The sequence below is a fragment of the Lissotriton helveticus genome, chromosome 7 (genome assembly GCF_964261635.1).
Source record: "Lissotriton helveticus chromosome 7, aLisHel1.1, whole genome shotgun sequence".
Classification (NCBI taxonomy): domain Eukaryota; kingdom Metazoa; phylum Chordata; class Amphibia; order Caudata; family Salamandridae; genus Lissotriton; species Lissotriton helveticus.
In genome coordinates, this window is record NC_136068.1 from 30,336,096 (window position 1) to 30,354,207 (window position 18,112).

Consider the following 18,112-nt stretch of genomic DNA (forward strand, 5'->3'; position numbering starts at 1 on the left):
ACCTCCCAGGCTTCTTCACCTCCCAGGGTTCTCCTCCCCCTACTTCTCCAGATGCAGGTCAGCCTGTTGCTGCCTCACCCCTCCCTGGGGTCAAAGCATGCCCCAGCTCCTCTCACCTCTGAGATCCAGACAGTCAATCCACATTCAGCAGAGACACACAGAAATTCTTAAAGCACAAAACTAAGCCACTTTCTAAAGGAGTGGCTTCTGAGCACACAATGCCAAAACCACTTTCATAGAAAGATGCGTTATGACATTGTGAGTTCATACATACCAAACTTCACCTTTCCATTTCAAACTTATGGGAAACCAGGCTAACAAACACAATTGCCAGCCTCCCCCCATTCTGTCCTATGGGCAGGATGGCCTTTCACCAGTGGAAAACGAAATGGAGGGTTTTTTACAGTCAGGACACAGCACACACCTCAGTACCTGTCCAGCCTTTCACCTAAACTGCACCCTGCCCAGGGGTTACCCTGGTCCTACGATAGGGGTGCCTCCTGTGTATGCAAAAGGGAAAATAAGGCTTGACAAGAGGTTGCACTTTTCAGGACACATGCTAACTTAGCACAATGCACGTGCAGGCAGTACCGTGCAGGCCTGTGTTCCCTTCTCTGTGCACCCTTGCATTACTAGCCATGGCACACACAGTGCACATTACTAGGGACTTTACTAGTAAGGCAAACGTACCAATCATGGACAACCAATTACCATTACCATTTTAAACAGGGAACACTGGTATTTTGACACTGATCAGCAGGGGCAAAGTACCCATAGCATCTAAATTGGCTACACTACGTCAGGAAAAGGGTCTCGGGGAAAAGCGACAGCAAAATGTTTGGGGAACTTTAGCCACAAAGGCAAAGTCCCACAACCCCCTCCCAGCCAAAAGCCAGGGGAGATCAATCAACGGCATTGATGGACTTCCCGGCTTCGAGCGATAGAAACAGGATGCAGGCCCCCTACCACAAGGACACCCTCCAGTTCCACGTCTCCCTGACCCCAGGGTGTCTTCATGCTCACTACTCCCTGAGCCAACTATGCTGTTCCATGGATCCCTCCTGCCCGGGGGGGGCCCCTCCAGAGGTGCTGGTTCCTCGCAAACCCCACCCTAGAGTGGTACACTGGGAAGGCCCATCGGTCAGGATACTACCTCCAGTCATCTTCCCCTCCAGGTTAAAAATGGGTTTACCTTGGTCTCTTCTAGGAGATCCAGCCCCACTGCCTGGACACTGTCCCACTGGTGTTCCCACCAGGAAACCCCACCCTCTCTTAACCTTCCACTTGGTTTTCAGGGCCTGCCATTTAGGAATGGCACCCTCAAACTTCAGGACTGCGAGAGCTCTGGCTTCCGACTCCCCACGCCTTCCTGACGCTAGGTGCTCTTCCCCACACTGTTGTCAACTAGTCACAAGGCCTCCACCTGGTTGCTCTCACATGCCCCCCCCCAAGTTTCGTGGGTGGTGCTGCTGATCCCTGGGGGTACTACTTACTCTGCCTACCCCTCTTTTGAGACAAGGGGATAGCCAACAACCCCTCCTTACTACTCTGGGATCTCCATGCGCCACTTGGCCCTCCTTCCCTCTCTGGGGTTTTTTCAGACCCTTGGACTCATGACCAGGGGTCTGGTACTCGTGCAGGTTCCCGGGAATTAAGGAGCCCACACCTTAGCCCGGGTTTGCGCAATCCTGGAAAATAATTTCTGATCCTAGGTTCCCCTGGGGCCAACTTGGACAACCCCTCCAAATCATTTACCATGCTAACCACTACCCAATCTTCCAGTGCGCACTTGTACTCATCCACACTTGGCACTGGATGTGCGCTGCCACCAATCACACCTGACTCTGCTTGTCTGTCCTTAATGTCCAGTTCGCTCATGCTTAACTCATGAGCGAAGAGAATCCTTTTCTCTCCCAATGTGAGAGCGTTCCTGCTATCCTCTGCTTGAGTTTTAAGTTTTTCCAACTCATGCAGCCTGACACTTTGGTTTTCCTCCAACTCTTCTGGTGAAAAACTCCTCCCTGAATGGCTACTACAAGCACCTGCGGCCGGTCCCTCCACTGGCAAATCCTGTGGACCAAATCCATTCCCTGGGTTATCCTCATCCACCTCATCATCACCCGTCACCTGAGCCTCTTTGGCTTCTTCCCAGGCCCTCAAGGCCACCTGCAGCTCCACCTACTTGGTGATACTCTTCATGGGACATCCAAAAGCCCTGCAGAATTTCCTGAACTGTTCAACCATGTAAGTAAACAGTGCCTCAATGTTAACCTCTAATTCTGCATCCCCAGCCTCACCGGCTATCTGGCTCTCCTCTTTGAGCCATGATATGTAGATTAAAGGTTACACAACATTAGAACCAACAATTCCAAATTACACAATATGTGGTTGCGTCATGGTCTGCGATCAATTTATGATGTACACCAATTACTGTGAGTGATTTTGCACATACACGTTTAAATTATGTTAGGATAAAATCCCACTGCTCTGCCACCAAATGTTGGAAGCCGAGGTCTTCATCCCTCGTTTCAACATTAGGCTAAGTAAGGACACCATCTGAGATAGCCATGCTCACCCCCTTATTAGCTTGACATGAACAGCCAGGCCTATCTACAAGGCACGAGTGTACAGTATGTGCAACCACACTCACATGAACCCAATGATGTCACCACAAATAGACTCCACACAAGTATTATAAAACGAGTATACTTTATATGCAAAGATATACGATATGACGGATCACTGACAGAATATCGACAGTCAAAATATCGAGTTGCCAAAATATCGAGGTAAAAATATCGAATGCCAGAATATCGACTTCCTATCTACAAACAGGTAAGTACAAAAATATCGACTCAACAATATTGATAGGAAAAAATATAGACAGTCAAAATATCGAATTTTTTAAATATCTTAAAATTAATTTAAAACTAATATAATAATTAATATGATTAATTTAAACATACTTAAAATACTTAAATAAACTTAAAATTAATAAATAATTACTGTAACTTAAAAAAAAAAACATATATTTATATATATGTACATATTATTAACAAAGCATATACAATATTTTTTCCGTAGGATAGCGTAGGGATAAAAATTACTATTCCAACTCCAGAGAGTGCAACAGTAGGGAAAGCGTTAGATAGCGTAGGGATACAAATTACTATTCCAACTCCAGAGAGTGCAACAGTAGGGAAAGCGTTGGATAGCGTCGGGATAAAAATTACTATTCCCACTCCAGTGAGTGCAATAGTAGGGAAAGTGTTGGATAGCGTAGGGGTAAAAATGACTATTCCAACTCCAGAGAGCGCAACAGTAGGGAAAGTGTTGGATAGCGTAGGGATACAAATTACTATTCCAACTCCAGAGAGTGCAACAGTAGGGAAAGCGTTGGATAGCGTCGGGATAAAAATAACTATTCCCACTCCAGTGAGTGCAATAGTACGGAAAGTGTTGGATAGCGTAGGGGTAAAAATTACTATTCCAACTCCAGAGAGCGCAACAGTAGGGAAAGTGTTGGATAGCGTAGGGATAAAAATTACTATTCCAACTCCAGAGAGTGCAACAGTAGGGAAAGCGTTGGATAGTGTAGGGGTAAAAATTACTATTCCAACTCCAGAGAGCGCAACAGTAGGGAAAGTGTTGGATAGCGTAGGGATAAAAATTACTATTCCAACTCCAGAGAGTGCAACAGTAGGGAAAGCGTTAGATAGCGTAGGGATACAAATTACTATTTCAACTCCAGAGAGTGCAACAGTGGGGAAAGCGTTGGATAGCGTCGGGATAAAAATTACTATTCCCACTCCAGTGAGTGCAATAGTAGGGAAAGTGTTGGATAGCGTAGGGGTAAAAATTACTATTCCAACTCCAGAGAGCGCAACAGTAGGGAAAGTGTTGGATAGCGTAGGGATACAAATTACTATTCCAACTCCAGAGAGTGCAACAGTAGGAAAAGCGTTGGATAGCGTCGGGATAAAAATTACTATTCCCACTCCAGTGAGTGCAATAGTAGGGAAAGTGTTGGATAGCGTAGGGGTAAAAATTACTATTCCAACTCCAGAGAGCGCAACAGTAGGGAAAGTGTTGGATAGCGTAGGGATAAAAATTACTATTCCAACTCCAGAGAGTGCAACAGTAGGGAAAGCGTTGGATAGCGTAGGGGTAAAAATAACTATTCCCACTCCAGAGAGTGCAACAGTAGAGAAAGAGTTGGATAGCATAGCGGTAAAAATTACTATTCCCACTCCAGTGAGTGCAACAGTAGGGAAAGTGTTGGATAGCGTAGGGGTAAAAATTACTATTCCAACTCCAGAGAGCGCAACAAATGGGAAAGCGTTGGATAGCGTAGGGATAAAAATTACTATTCCCACTCCAGTGAGTGCAAAAGTAGGGAAAGCGTTGGATAGCGTAGGGGTAAACATTACTATTCCTACTCCAGAGAGTGCAACAGTAGGGAAAGCGTTGGATAGCGTAGGGTTAAAAATTACTATTCCCACTCCAGTGAGTGCAATAGTAGGGAAAGTAAATACATCATATATAAATATAAATGACATAAATTTTAATACAAATTATAAATTATTTAAAATATTTTACAATTATATAAAATATATTAATTAATCAATTAAAATTACAAATAAAAATTATCTAATAATAAAAATTACCTACTAAAACTAATTATTTGCCAATTACCAATAAATTGACTAACAATATAAAAATTATTAAATATTAGACACAAATAAAAATATCTAAAAAATGTAATTACTTACAATCAAATTACTTCCCAAACTATTCCCCTATAAACACACAACGCACTACAGAAAATAAATTACTAAAATTAACATATTTATCAATTAATCAATTAAAATTAATTACCAATTATATTTTAATTAATTACTAAATATTAATTAATTGTCAATTCATTTGAAATAAATACCAATAAATAAAATAACATATTTAATTAATTATAATTAAATTACTTCCCACCCTATTCCCCCATAAACCCACAACCCGCTACAGAAAACAAATTACTAAAATTCACATATTTATCAATTATTCAATTAAAATTAATTGCCAATTATATTTTAATTAATTACCAATTAATAAATAATTGACAATTAATTTTAAATAAATACCAATAAATAAAATAACATATTTAATTAATTATAATTAAATTACTTACCACCCTATTCCCCTATAAACCCACAACCCGCTACAGAATTATATTACACAAATATTACAAATTATTATTGACTTACCTTAAATTCGATATTTTTGTTGTCTATATTCTGTCTAGTCAATATTATGTCCATTCGATAATAACATTTTCTAGTCGATATTTTGGTAGTCTAGATTCTGTCTAGTCGATATTATGTCTATTCTATATTTTTTTTTTTATTCCTGTACATGTACTGTACATTTTTTACTCGATATTATGTCTAGTCGATAATAAAAACTCGATATTTTGACTCCGATATGACCACACAATACAAAAACCAACATATAAGAATGGGTAGTATTCTTTTCAGTGGGTTTGTAGGTTCAAATTCCAACCACTGCTTCTAACCAACAGTTAAGCTGACTTCTAACTGTTTCCCAAAAAGTTAGGTAGTTTGTATTGCTAGAATCATACACGTTGCAAAAGGAAAGAAATACTGCAATGCGTAACGATAGACTCCTGTACTGTGCAATAGAGGAACAATGCAATGTGAAGCGTAACAGTCATATACTTTGCAAATGAAGTGTAGTGTAGTTCCTATATTCCCAATAGGCTCTGCGCATTGGAATAACATAAATGATAGTTTAGACGTAGGACTGAGGTCGACTAGGTCTCTACTGAATATGTTAGACTTAATTATGAATGCCAGCTAGCTCAGAGGTCACTAGAAACTTTCTTGAATGTTCAGGAAGGAGTTAACTTTCCTGATTAGACAAGAAGGGATTAGTTTCTGACAACCGCATAAACATGACAACTTTGCTCCCCCCAGAATAAGGAGTATATCTCCAGAGTCGTGTGAAAACAATAGACAGCTATTTCACTCAGTCAATCGTGCATACTTAGTTTCACCAGGAGTGCAGAGAAATAGAGAGACGGGCGTTTTCAATAAAAGGTGTTATTTATTGAGCAGTCCTGTTTCTCGTGCAAGAGAAGTGAATTGCCACAAATGCAATACTTATCATGAAGTAAAGTGCGTACAGTAAAAGGAGTATTATGAAATAATACTGTAAAAGCATTTATATGGTTTCTGAGCCATATGATACTTAAAACGGATAAAATATATACATACATAAAATCATTGACTAAACGTACTCAACTGGTGCTTCTAAGATACGCCTACCCCGGTGTACCTAACCTAAGCCTAGTACGTGGGAAGGAGTAAGTGAGCTGCAGTTTAAGTTAAGTTAGTTTTTGCCAAGAATCTGAATCAAGAATTCTCTTCACCCCTTCGACGCTCATGACGAGCTCAGCTCGTCATGGAGTTTCCATTGATTTCAATGGAAATTGCATTGCTGTGGTACCAGGGGCTCAGCATCCAAGTGGTTAAGGATCTAATCAGCCCCGTACCTTGGTTATAGAATGAAGGAGGTCTTGTATCTCTTTCTCAGGACTCAATCTCCCAGCAACCCGCAAGGGTGACTGGAAACACTGGAGCAGGAGTTCTTGTTCAAATCAAAACAAAAGCAGGGGGAACTCCCGGGCTGCTGGAGGATTGGTTTGTTTAAAGAACGCGTTGTACTTTCTGGGAGTCTATGGGAGTAGCCTTGCCGTATTTGGACTGCATTGGCTATGACTAAATATGGATATGATTCTTATGCCTTTATAAGCATATGATTTGTTATAACCACATAAGGGCATGAATCGGGAATATTTAATTAGGTACATTCACAACACCCACTCCACGTATAATGTCCGTCAGTACTAAATACTAAGCAATACTAAACATATAACGATGCATGTGTTTTCCAACCCACCCCAAAATACATAAATTGCATTTGAAATGGTATATGGTATATACACGAAAATGAGTATTTATACTGTACGTTTTTCAAGCAGTGGTATCATTCAAAAATGCATATATGGTACGTTTGTCTGAATGATTTGCAAAAATTACATTTATGAAATGGCTCTTAATACAGAAAAGAAGGTCGAGACCATTTCATCACATATTTATACAATACTGTACATGTGCTAGAGGCTAGGTCAAAATATTGTCTCTAGAGTCTCTAAAAATAGAAGTTCTGTTCTCTAAGAATAGTTCTACTTTAAGCAGAGTACCATGTGCCAGAAAAAAGGTAAATATTTTGTAAATGGAAAAAATAATTTCGCTTTCAGGGGAAAAATAGTTCCAGTTGTTTTTAGTAGTGTTGTTTATCAAAAACTGAAGGCTGAATTCAGAGTTCAGGGAACGCTGTGTGCTCATTGTTTTAAAAGTTATTCTCGTTGTTGGGAGAGTACATCAGATCAAACAGGCTTGCAAAAAATTGGTCTACAACATCAGGTGAAAGTTCGACCAAGTTTGAAAAAGCTGAAATAGTGCAAATGTGAGAATCATTGCCATCATCGGTGTCTGGATCAGCAATGCTCACAGAAGGTTGTACCGGTGTGGTGCTGCTTTCATCTCGTACTTCACCGCCACCTACTCGTAATGGTGAAGTCTCAACGAATGCCGTCATCAGAATAGGTAGCCGCTGGGGACAACACGTTGCATGAGCCGTTACCGAACCAAGTAAAGTATCGATATCCATAGGTACTGCTGATGGTAGTGTAAGACAGATGTCCAACACACATTCTTCTCCGCATAGCAGACATCGAAGCACAGGTAAGATGCAATCTTGCCAGATTGGTATGAATGAAAGAAACCAGGTAGTACTCAGATCAAAGCAGAGGACTTTAGTGATCCGTTCTCGGTATCGTATAGCTAGGATCATTTCTTCCATTGTAGCCTGAGTTGTGTCTGTGGCTGGGCTTGCTATATCGGAGCAGAAGGAATAAAAATAAAATTCCTGCTACGAGTCCCAAAAGAAGAGGCAGGCTGCCGAATACTGAATGCACAAAATTCGGGAAAATGCCAAGAACTGTTTCAAAGGGTGCTAACAGTCCCGAAAAAATTGTCTTAAATACATGTGCGATGCCACTGGTATCTGACATGTTTAAGATTTGGCTTAACATTTCTACGAAATGCACAGGGCAATTTGTCGATAATAGAGAATGTATCTCTGCCACTGTCCTTGCAACTTGCAGATCACACGTCTCTTTGGACGAGGTTAAAGGCACAGTTGTCTGTAAAAGAATAGACTTCATTCTGCTTAAAGTATCAATTCGAATAGAAGAGATATTCAAAGAAGGCCATATTGCCGCCTCCATGTCTGGATTGCTGTTTGGATACAATACTTGCATACAACAAGTGACCATGGAAGTAACGCTCACGAGATAGGCTTTTCCTGGCACCATGCCACAACAGCTGCGATCACTTATTATAACGTAACTGCCGTTGGAAAGCTGTCTGAAAAAAGGCTCTATCTGTGTTGCAGGAGTGTCATGCAGGTGACATGAAAGGTTGTTTGATGAACCTTCGCAGGCTCCATGCAAGCTAATACCTTGACACAGAAGTGTACCGCTTAGTGATTTTTTTACAATTGTTACCACTAAGAAATACCTCTTTTTTCCCTTCACTATAACATTTATGTGTATAGGGGAAATTCCATGTTGACTTGATGTTTCCTTTACCCAACCTTTCATACAGGCCTGCTGGTATATATTCTTGGCAATACTGAAACTGAAAAGTTGTTATCGGAATTGTAATTGTACCATGTATTATCCATTCAATGACAGATCTCTCTGACATTGTCAATGGTAATCTCTCAAGTTTTTCAATGCTCAGAATCGTATAGTCTGCTCCTTTTTGTGCCAAACTGATTTGTTTATCAGTAAGGTTAAAGATAGAAAATAATGACGTTATGTTGATAAGACGCCATGGCACGTGGCCTGAACGCAGATTTTGTAACGTCCAGCCTAGCTGTACAATAGAACGCAATTGGGACTGGCCATGTTGTAACATTAGCAAGTCCTGCTCTATTATATCAATAGCAGAGCATACAATGCTGTCCAGTGAATAAATTCTGGAGGACAGAGTCGTTAACCCATTGTCCACTACAGAAAGTGATTTTTCCAAATTAATGCGATCAATTTCTCGTATTTTTTCAACAGTTTCAATTTGCATTACTTTCCAAGCTTCATTGTAAGCAGCGTATATACCGGCGTATCTGAAACGTTTTTTACGCTGTTTGCGAGGTCCCAGTATGAAATCTCTCAAGTCAGCACCTTCTTTAAGTATAGTCAAGTGTTGCTTAATTTCAGCCAGTGTGGATTTCTGTAGCCATTCGAGACATAGCTTTCCTACACTGTATGTTATAACTATCCCTGGATGTTGTCTCTGGGAGTATCTTGGGTCTGGCCTGGTCTGTTTGAACCCCTGTATTTTTTTCAGGAATCTATCTTGACAGTTATTTATGTCTGTGGGACAGATCAACCATTTTTTCCAATCAGGATTTGTTCTGTTTTGGTGTAAAATATGGGATACGTCAATCTCCACATCAGTAGTGCTATTACTATCAGGTATGGGCTTTGGAATAGACGGTTTGTTTAATTCTTTTATCTTGGCTAGGCCGAGACAGGTTGTTTGTTGAATGGTATCATTCAGGAATATTATCTGTTCTGGGATCATGCAGGCTCTGAATAGTGATTCTAAACCTTGTACCTGCAAGTCTTTTGTACCCCAGATGGTTTTTGTTTCAATGTTGTTTTTCCAAAATTTAAAACCAAATGTAGACATTTTTTCATAACATCTTTCAGAATAAATCAATTTAGTATTTGTCAACATGTTTTTCATTCCTTTCTTATATAACATTTTGAAATACAACGTTTCTGGATCAGTTGTATTAAACCCTGAGAAATATGGGAATTTCTCATAAAATGTTTTCGAGCTGCCTTTTGGCGGTGTTGGACAATGTTCCATTGATTATAAGTAAAAACATTTCTAGGATTAGCAGATTTTTGCAAATAGTGATGACCATAATGATTATAGCAATACATTTCTTCATCATTTGATGAACCCTGTAAATAATCATGTGTGTTGAATTTTGCTGACATTTCTAAATCTGACATCATATTATTAATATTTTCAAAGTCCCAATCATCAGAGAAAGTACTTGGTGTCACAAAGTCACTTAATGAAACCTTGAACTGATGTGGATATTTCAAGAGCTCAATAGGGCCATAGATTTCGTAATCCGTTTTGTCCCATGCTATACCACCAGGTATTGGAATGGCTGTGATGTTCACTGATGACAGTTCTCTTTTCTCTACGTGAGATGATCTGTGTGGCTTTAGGACCAAGTTGATGTTCTGGCTTGCTGTGTCCATTGTACTACATTTTCCATCAATAAATCTACCCAAACATAAAATCATGATGAGCCAAAGTAGGAGGGAAAGTACACCTTACACTATCCATAATTCAGTCCATGGTGAAACCAGATATGTTTCTTTGAGTTGATGAAAGAGTTCAGTCATTTTTTGTTTAAAAGTTTTGTTTGCTGGCGTTTCTTCATGTTCACTTGGATCATCAGAAAAGTCATCGAAAATTGATGAAGTAGCCAGATGCAGTTCTGTCAATTGTTGGAATTGCTTCCGGATTTTCTTTAGTCTTTGAATCTTCTTTTGTCACATTAGTATAGTCTGAAGCTACATCATTGTAGACAGGTGTTTCTTGACGAACTGTTGCAATTTGGGTTTCAAGAGGCACAAGTTCCATGGCTTTGTTGCATGGTCCTTTTTTATTTACTGCAGGTTTATCAAAAGTGATTAGTCTCTCAGTTTGAACCTCTTGGATTGTAGCCAGGTTTGGTCTTCTGCTACTTCTTGGGTGTCCACTGGGCCTACTACTTATTATTGGCCACATGATTGTGGTTTTACCAGGTCGATTGATACAACTCTGTTCTCCTTTTTACCAGCAAGGGGCGGTAGTACTACTGATCTTGTTCCGCTGACAGCTAAGACAGGTACTGCTTTTCTGTAAGAAGGCCCAAATTCCTTCTTCACCGCGATCTTTTCTCTGACTAGATCCCCAATCTTTGGAATCCAGACTGGTCTTGCTGGGACAGGTGGTTTTTCTTCAGTGGCTGTTGGCTTTAACTTTGAGTTACTTAGACTTCTTCTTGTTTCATTTAAGTCCTGTAAAACAGTCAAACGGTCTTTGATATCAAAGGTTTTTTGTTCCACCACTGAAGTCCGACAATCTAAGTCCTGGATTATCATTCTAGTACCGAACAATAGTTCGTATGGAGTGATAACTTTTAGAGAATTTCTTGGCAGATTGTTAAGACTACGTTGGACACTTGTTAGATGTTTGACCCACCCATCACCCGAACCTAATACCCTCGCCGTTATAGATTGCTTTATGTCACGGTTTTTTCTTTCCACTACCGCATTGCCCTCAGGATGGAAGGGAGAAGGGTACCGCAATGCAATGCCCATGCTGGCCATGGCCTGCTTGTAAGCTCGAGAGCTAAACGCAGGACCCTGGTCAGAATGTAGCATGCCAATTGCGTATGTGCCGATAAAGACTTGCAAATCTTTTATAACAGTTCTGGCGTCAGCCGAGCGCTGGGGCCTCATCTAAGTGAATCTCGTCTTAATAATTATGGGATCGCATTTCTCCGGCTGGATTTCTGCGTATAGATAGCCTGATGCTTTCTAATAGAGGTGTCCTGGCAATTGTATGGTCCGGTTCACAGCTGCGATTTCTATTGCAGTTCTGACAATTCATTGCAAAGTTATAAATTTGCACGCTCATCCCCGGCCACCATTACTGTGATTGTAATTCTATTAGAGATTTCAAGATCTCTTGGTGCCTCAGACCCATTCCCATGTGTGCTTCTTGAATCAAGTAAGCTCTCCTGTTCGTGTTTGGAATTACTCTATCCCCCACTCCAGGGATTTGAGCAAAAGGACCGGAGTTCGCATCAATTATGTATTTATTTCCGAGTGGATAATTTAGAGGTAACGCCGCATAGTTGCCTTTCATTGAGGCTTTTACTGCTAGTAGCGTTTCACCGTCTATTTGTTTTTTAGTACGCTTTTTTGTAGCTACGGAAGCCGGTTGATCAGCTGCTGCCGTGGCTCTGTTAGCCAATGAATTCCGCGCAACGTGAACGCCATCACGTTGATGACTCAGTGTATGTATCATGTGAGTCTTTTGTAGTTCTTTCTGTAAAAGAACTACTTGTTCCCAGAGCTTTTTATGCTTTATTGTGGCGCCAGTCTCATCTTTGTAACCCTTTTTGATCCATGTCTGCATGTCATTATTGTAAGACTTGACACAAAAATGTGAATCGCACACTATTAGTGTGGGGAATTCGCGATCGGCATTTTCAAGCGCCATCTGTAAAGATCTTATTTCAGCTCGCTGAGCTGTACAGTTTCTGAGTGATTCAGTTTTGGTGATTATCGGTCTGAATTTACCCAAGCGCCAGCGACCTTTAACAATCGCGCACGCTGCATTGTAAGATATTTTTTATCCACAACGTAGTGTTGTGCAAATCTGTCCGTGTAGATTACACAGGTGTACTGTTCTAGAGGCAGAATTTCTATTGGCAGAGGATATTCATGTTCGTATTCCAAATGTTCTAGTTTTTTCATTTTCGGATCAAAAGCGTGTTTCACATCTTCTGCAGCAAGAGAATTTCCCATTGTATCCATTTTGGATCTAATGCTACAGCATTCGGAATGCGTGGTCTTGTTACTGCCTCAAGGGCTGATACTGCTGTTAATACAGATATGCTCTTGCCTTGGGCTAGGGCTCTTTCTTTTGCCACAGCAGTTTGAACCGCAGTTAGAATTTTTTCAGTAGAACTGAATTTCATTTCAGCTTGTGTGTACAAGTGTGATTTATAAGCTATTGGTACCGTTTCTCCCTCATCAGAGGTCAGGTGCGTGTAACCGCATCTTCCTGGGATGACTCGGATTACAAGGTTGCGTTCATTTGCGCGCGTTTGCAGTTTTGTTTTAGTTAACATGTCTGTTTGTAATGATCTTAAAATTTCTGTGTGTTTCTGAGTCTAATTGATTGGTTTGAAATCAGGTGTTATTAATTCATATAGAGGTTTAACCCTCTCTGCATAATTTAGAATGCATGTTCTTCCGAGAATCAGGAAACCTAGTATTGATTGTAAGTTCTTCAGCGTTTTTGGTGCTTGGAGTACTGCACACTTCTCTAAGAAGTTGTCTGCTAGGCTTTTGCCTTCACTTGATAATTCATATCCTAAAAACAGGACAGTTAGGTGAGCAATTCGTGACTTTTTAAAGTTGAATTTGTACTTTTCAGCTGCGAACCCAAGTATTATGGTGTTCACTCTTTTCAAGTGTGTCTCCAGGTCGTCGTCTGTAAGATAGATGTCATCGACATATGATAATGCCTCATCATCATACATTTGTAGTAACTCTGTTACTCTCGCTGAGAATAATCCTAGGCTATTCTTGAATCACTGTGGGAGACGGCAAAATTGTTTTTGCGCCCCCATACAGGAGAAAGCGGTCAAATATCTGCTTTCTGGAGCTATGTTTTGACAGAAGAAACCATTTGAGATATCTAATGTCGTTTTATATTTTTCTGCGCACAATGTTATTCATTAGTGCTGCACTGTGTGAGTTTTGTACTGCAAATGTTTTGCAGCAAGAGTTTAGGTGTCTGTAGTCCAAAACTAGACGATATGAATCGTCTGGCTTGGAGACAGGAAACAAAGGATTGTTCATTTGTGAGGTGCATGTTTCAATCACCCCCTGATATTCAAGTTGATCTAAGATCTCCCTGACTTGTTTTTTAGCTTCTTGCTTAACTGGATACTGCCTTTGTGCAGTTGGTTGATTTTTTAACTGAATTTTGTGGTGAGGAGAATCCTCATCCCATCCTACATGATTTTTATATAATGCAGGTGCTTGGGCTACTGCCCATTTTCTAGCAAATGTGTATTTTTTATGAATCGGAATGTGATTTGAGAAGGCAGGCATAATCATTTCTTCGCCATGTGGGCACTCCCTGACAAACTCTGGTGGCCAGTCTTTCTCAGCTAACAGGATATCATAGCCCTTAGATAAGTTATCCCAAAAGAGACCTCTTATTTTCCTAGTTTTGTCCCCCTCTATACGCAATGTTATTTCATATAATATATGGGGTTTGCTAACTCTGGTGTCTGCAGTTTCCACCTGAATGTATTCATTCGTGTCCACTGTCTCCAGAAGATTCATCGGGATCTTGCGAGCTATGGCCACTTCTGCTGCGCTGTCTAGCATTGTCTGGGCCCACTCTCCGTTTTTCAGTTGTGTCCTCAGAATCCTCGGCATGTTTTCTTTTAATACTAGCTACCTTCTTTTTTGTAAATTGTAATGTTTTACTTTGATGAGCAGGTTCCTTGTCTTTGAACTTGACGTGCTCTTCCTTGTGTTCTGACCGTCCTCTTCTTTCCGATTTCTGTGAGGAATTCTGAAAAGATCGAGAGGGACGTGTATCAATATCTTGATATCTGTCAGGTTTTCTCAATTTATCCCTATCTCTAAGGTTGTATCTTTTCTCAGAGGGCTCCATTTGGGGAGACTTGCTTCCTCGTTATGGAGATCTATCTCTCCATTGAGGAGACCTTCCTCTGGACTGAAAACGTTTTTCTCTGGGAGTGGATTGTTTATTACCCTCCCAACTCTTTTTTGGAGTATTCAGATTATTTTTAATAAAAGTTTTTTCAGGATTTTCAATTAGTTGTGGTTTTAGTGGTTTCCCACCCAAACTATCTCTACCTAGTTCTTCATAGGATTTTTCTATGATTCTGGCAAGTTCAAAAGGTTGTTCTGATATATCTGTTTCTTTCAATTTCTGGCAGATCGCCACAGATGCTGCTTCTCTTTTTATGTTGGCTAATAATATAGCCGAGACCTGCTTGAAGTCTTTCAGTAATTTCATACCTAGAGTTAAAGCAGGTTCTAGACCGTATTCATTTTGAATCTGTCTTAGTACGTCTGGTATAACCGCCATGGACGGAACACCATGTGTTTTTGTGCAAATCGAAGCAAAGACTGTGCCCCAAGTGTCACAGTCCTCCACATGTGGTGCGATCCCCATTGGAAGGCAGATAGTCAGAATCCTGTGTTTCTCATGAGGTGTGGTATCTGGAAATACTGCCTCTATTTGAGTGATTTTTTGAGCTAACCAGAATGGAATTTGTTCCAGTTTTGCGGGTATTTTGCCAATGGCTGATTGTATATTCTGTGGTGTAATTTTATTTGTGTTCCCCTGTTGAGGGGTGTGCTGTGGAATTCTTATTGCTGGTTAGACTGTTGAAGTCCTCATGACATATTGGACCAATTGTCTATGTATTTTAATTAGTAGTTTTAGCTGAGCTAAAAGTTTCCGGTCTGAAATTTTTTCAATGTCGGGATGTGGTGTGTAGCTGGCTAGAACCGGCCATGTGGCTCCTGGTCTAACTAGTGGACCGAGCCTGGTAATGTGATTTTGATGTTTTAGGGCGCCAATAAACCAGAGCAGGTGCTCTTGGTATGTTAGTGGAATTTCAACGTCCTCGAAAGGAGCGTATTCATCCAGAGTATCCTCTATTTTGTAATAGTGGAAATCTTGTGTTACAGCGTGTGCTGCTGGAAAATTTATCCATGAATAGAATACCTCTGTCTGCCGATATTCATGGGCCTCTACCACAAATATGACTGTACCACCTCTCGATGATAGTCCATTTTCTATAGGTTTAAGAGTTATAGTTCTTCTTACATTTACCGGAATGATTATAGCATTCGGGTCTTCTTCTCGGAGACTTTTGCCATCTGCTAGGAGTTGAGCTGCTATTCTAGCTCTCTCCCTTTTGTCGTCACTTATTCCCATTTTACTGACAGAAAGTTTTTTGTTGCAGAGCAAGTTTCAAGGAAACAAAGATTAGGTGCACAATATTTTGGAACGCTGTATCCTTCAACGTTGACTAAACCAAAAACTAATACATAGGATTCTCATCCTACTAAGTTCTGGCGGATATTAACCTTTTACCCACTCCAGACGTCTATTGGAGTTTTTACGGGAAAAAGGGGTCTGTGTGAAAAGCACGACTGAGTTACTCTAGTGTCTTGCGTTAGATTATCGCCTTACCAAACGTTGGGCGCCATGTAGTGTAGTTCCTATATTCCCAATAGGCTCTGCGCATTGGAATAACATAAACAATAGTTTAGACGTAGGACTGAGGTCGACTAGGTCTCTACTGAATATGTTAGACTTAATTATGAATGCCAGCTAGCTCAGAGGTCACTAGAAACTTTCTCGAATGTTCAGGAAGGAGTTAAATTTCCTGATTAGACAAGAAGGGATTAGTTTCTGACAACCGCATAAACATGACAACTTGGCTCCCCCCAGAATAAGGAGTATATCTCCAGAGTCGTGTGAAAACAATAGACAGTTATTTCACTCAGTCAATCGTGCATACTTAGTTTCACCAGGAGTGCAGAGAAATAGAGAGGCGTTTTCAATAAAAGGTGTTATTTATTGAGCAGTCCTCTTTCTCGTGCAAGAGAAGTGAATTGCCACAAATGCAATACTTATCATGAAGTAAAGTGCGTACAGTAAGAGGAGTATTATGAAATAATACTGTAAAAGCATTTATATGGTTTCTGAGCCATATGATACTTAAAACGGATAAAATATATACATACATAAAATCATTGACTAAACGTACTCAACTGGTGCTTCTAAGATACGCCTACTCCGGTGTACCTAACCTAAGCCTAGTACGTGGGAAGGAGTAAGTGAGCTGCAGTTTAAGTTAAGTTAGTTTTTGCCAAGAATCTGAATCAAGAATTCTCTTAAGGATCTAATCAGCCCCGTACCTTGGTTATAGAATGAAGGAGGTCTTGTATCTCTTTCTCAGGACTCGATCTCCCAGCAACCCGCAAGGGTGACTGGAAACACTGGAGCTGGAATTTCTCGGCAGGAGAAAAGACAGCGTCTCTCTCAGTGCGTCAATGGGATGGTCGGCTTCCTTCGGCACTCGCATCAGCTGGGGGCGTCGGGCAAGTAGATAGCCGCTCTGCTCCAAACCACTGTGTGTTTGCTTAAGGCAAACGTTGGTATATTTATACCTGAAAGGTGCCGAGTTTGACGTAAGGTTGGACATAAGACGTCACTAAGAACTTACAGTTCTTTCTGGACTCCAGGAGTTCTTGTTCAAATCAAAACAAAAGCAGGGGGAATTCCCGGGCTGCTGGAGGCTTGGTTTGTTTAAAGAACGTGTTGTACTTTCTAGGAGTCTATGGGAGTAGCCTTGCCATATTTGGACTGCATTGGCTATGACTAAATATGGATATGATTCTTATGCCTTAATAAGGATATGATTTTTTATAACCACATAAGGGCATGAATCGGGGATATATTTAATTAGATACATTCACAACAGAAGGAATAATGCAATGCGTATCACTAACAGCATGCCCTGTGCAAGGGAGAAAACGAGCAATGCGTCACACTACAATCACGTACAGTACAATGAAGAGGTAATGCAATGAGCCATGTTACAATCATGTACTCTGCAAGGGAAAAAATAATGCAGTGCGTATCGCACCCAGCATATAGTTTGTTAGGCACAAATATTGTCAGATGTCATACGACAGTTCGATAGTTCGTTAGCAGCAGTAATGCAAAGTGTAATACGACAGTTCAGGTGCTCCGTTAACAGTGGTCCCCAACACGGATCATAATGACACAAAAGCGCCACTTCTCACTCCGGCCCCCGTACAGCCACCCCTCGGGCCAGCACTGGCCTAGAACTGAGCTGAAGCAACAGGCTCACACAGCCGACAGAAGCAAGAGGCCTAGAGAGTGAACCTCCGAGCACGGACCCCACCCCAGGTGGTGATTGACTTTACCTGGGGGGCGCGATCCCTCTCTCCTCTCCGCCGTCAGCATCTTGGCTTTGATCCAGTACTCCGTTAATGGGCACTGCGAGCTCGGGCCGGTGGCTAAGCTCCTCCGGGCTCTGCCGGTCCGGGCCACTACTGCTTAACTCTGAGGGC

The 18,112-nt window shown here is 41.0% G+C and overlaps 1 protein-coding gene across 1 annotated transcript in view; it reads left to right on the top strand.

Moving 5' to 3' along the window:
* The first annotated feature begins 2,395 nt into the window (after window positions 1–2,395).
* The window catches only part of LOC144768903 (cell adhesion molecule CEACAM1-like), a 235,468-nt gene continuing 219,751 nt past the window's right edge, over window positions 2,396–18,112 (top strand). The window contains exon 1 of the mRNA XM_078652916.1: window positions 2,396–2,432. Coding sequence (XP_078509042.1) covers window positions 2,396–2,432 — 37 coding nt within the window. The remainder of the gene's footprint in view (window positions 2,433–18,112) is intronic.